The 1,386-nt window shown below is 37.2% G+C and overlaps 1 protein-coding gene across 1 annotated transcript; it reads left to right on the forward strand.

Annotated features, from left to right (window-relative positions):
* Positions 1–346: 346 nt before the first annotated feature.
* Positions 347–850, forward strand: LOC129570883 (uncharacterized; the record flags this gene model as incomplete). The annotated part of the gene is made up of 1 exon (XM_055450608.1): positions 347–850. A coding segment is annotated over exon 1 (504 nt), but the record flags the coding sequence as incomplete, so codon positions are not given.
* Positions 851–1,386: the final 536 nt, after the last annotated feature.

Genomic DNA, 1,386 nt, shown 5'->3' on the forward strand with positions numbered 1-1,386 from the left:
AATGGATGCTTGATTTAGTTTGGACTAACAGCACCGATTTCGTGAATTGTTCCAAAAATGATTGTCACCTGCTGAACCAGGAGTCACATCACATATCGTATGAAATAAATATTGGTAATTTTGATTGCAACCAATTTAAACCAACTTCGAACCAAAGTTACCGAGATTTTGTGAATGCCGATTACGATACCATAAATGAGTCGCTGAATGACGTCGATTGGATGGAAATGTTTTCCGGTCCAGACATACCATTGAAGAAAAAAACTACGCCAAAAAAGAACACTCCAAATTGAGAAGAGAATACAAAAAGAGCGCACGTTTGGCATATAGAAACTACAAACTCGAAATGGAAAACCTTATCAATGAAGATCCACAGAAGTTTTTCGAATTCGTGAATGGTTCCAAAAAGACGAATGTTGATCTTCCGAATGAAATGGTTCTTGGAGATAAGAAAAGTAGTAACCGAGGTGTGATAGCACAATTTTTCGCAACACATTTTGCCAAAGCGTACACTGAACCGGATTATACCAAAAATGAGAATTATTCTGAAGATGAACCATTGCTAAAGGATCTGTGTGCTAATTTACCAACTATCAACATTACTGAGGAGTTGGTTATGGATACGATAAATAACCTTCCAAACAACATGGTATCTGGACCTGATGGAATACCAAATATTTTTGTCAAAGAATGTACTACAGCACTGTTGAAACCAATAACACACATGCTGAAGAAATCATTAGACACTGGATTTGTGCCTGAAATTTGGAACAGTTCATTCGTTAGACCGGTGCAAAAAACCGGTGTTAAAGCTAAAGTTGAAAACTATCGTGGTGTAGCCCTGCAATGTGTAATACCGAAGTTGCTTGATTCCATCGTTGCCAAACACCTTAATTATCACATGGAGAATATTATTGATAACAGTCAACATGGATTTGTGGAGGGAAAATCTACAACTACAAATTTGGCTGAATTTACATCGTGTGCAATTTTAGGAATGAAAAACCAAATACAAACCGATGCAATTTACTTGGATATTGCGAAGGCCTTTGACTCGGTCAGCATTGATTTACTAATACGCAAATTGGATATTATGGGACTGAATCAACAATTACTCTAGTGGATCAAATCGTATTTGTATGGTCGCCAACAGATTGTCAAACTGAATAATGACATGTCGAGCCCCATTGAAGTTACATCGGGAACTGGTCAGGGTTACCCGATTGGTGCTACATTGTTTCTGTTGTTCATCATTGATTTACCAAAACACATAAGAAACTCAATACTTCAGTCGTTTTCTGATGACACTCGCCTATGGAAACACATCAGACATTATGATTAATGGTCCCAGATGAAATTTCTTAAAAAAGATGACTTACAGGTGAA

The sequence above is a fragment of the Sitodiplosis mosellana genome, unplaced genomic scaffold, assembly GCF_009176505.1.
Source record: "Sitodiplosis mosellana isolate CC-2019 unplaced genomic scaffold, AAFC_SMos_1.0 Smas_scaffold_520, whole genome shotgun sequence".
Taxonomy (NCBI): domain Eukaryota; kingdom Metazoa; phylum Arthropoda; class Insecta; order Diptera; family Cecidomyiidae; genus Sitodiplosis; species Sitodiplosis mosellana.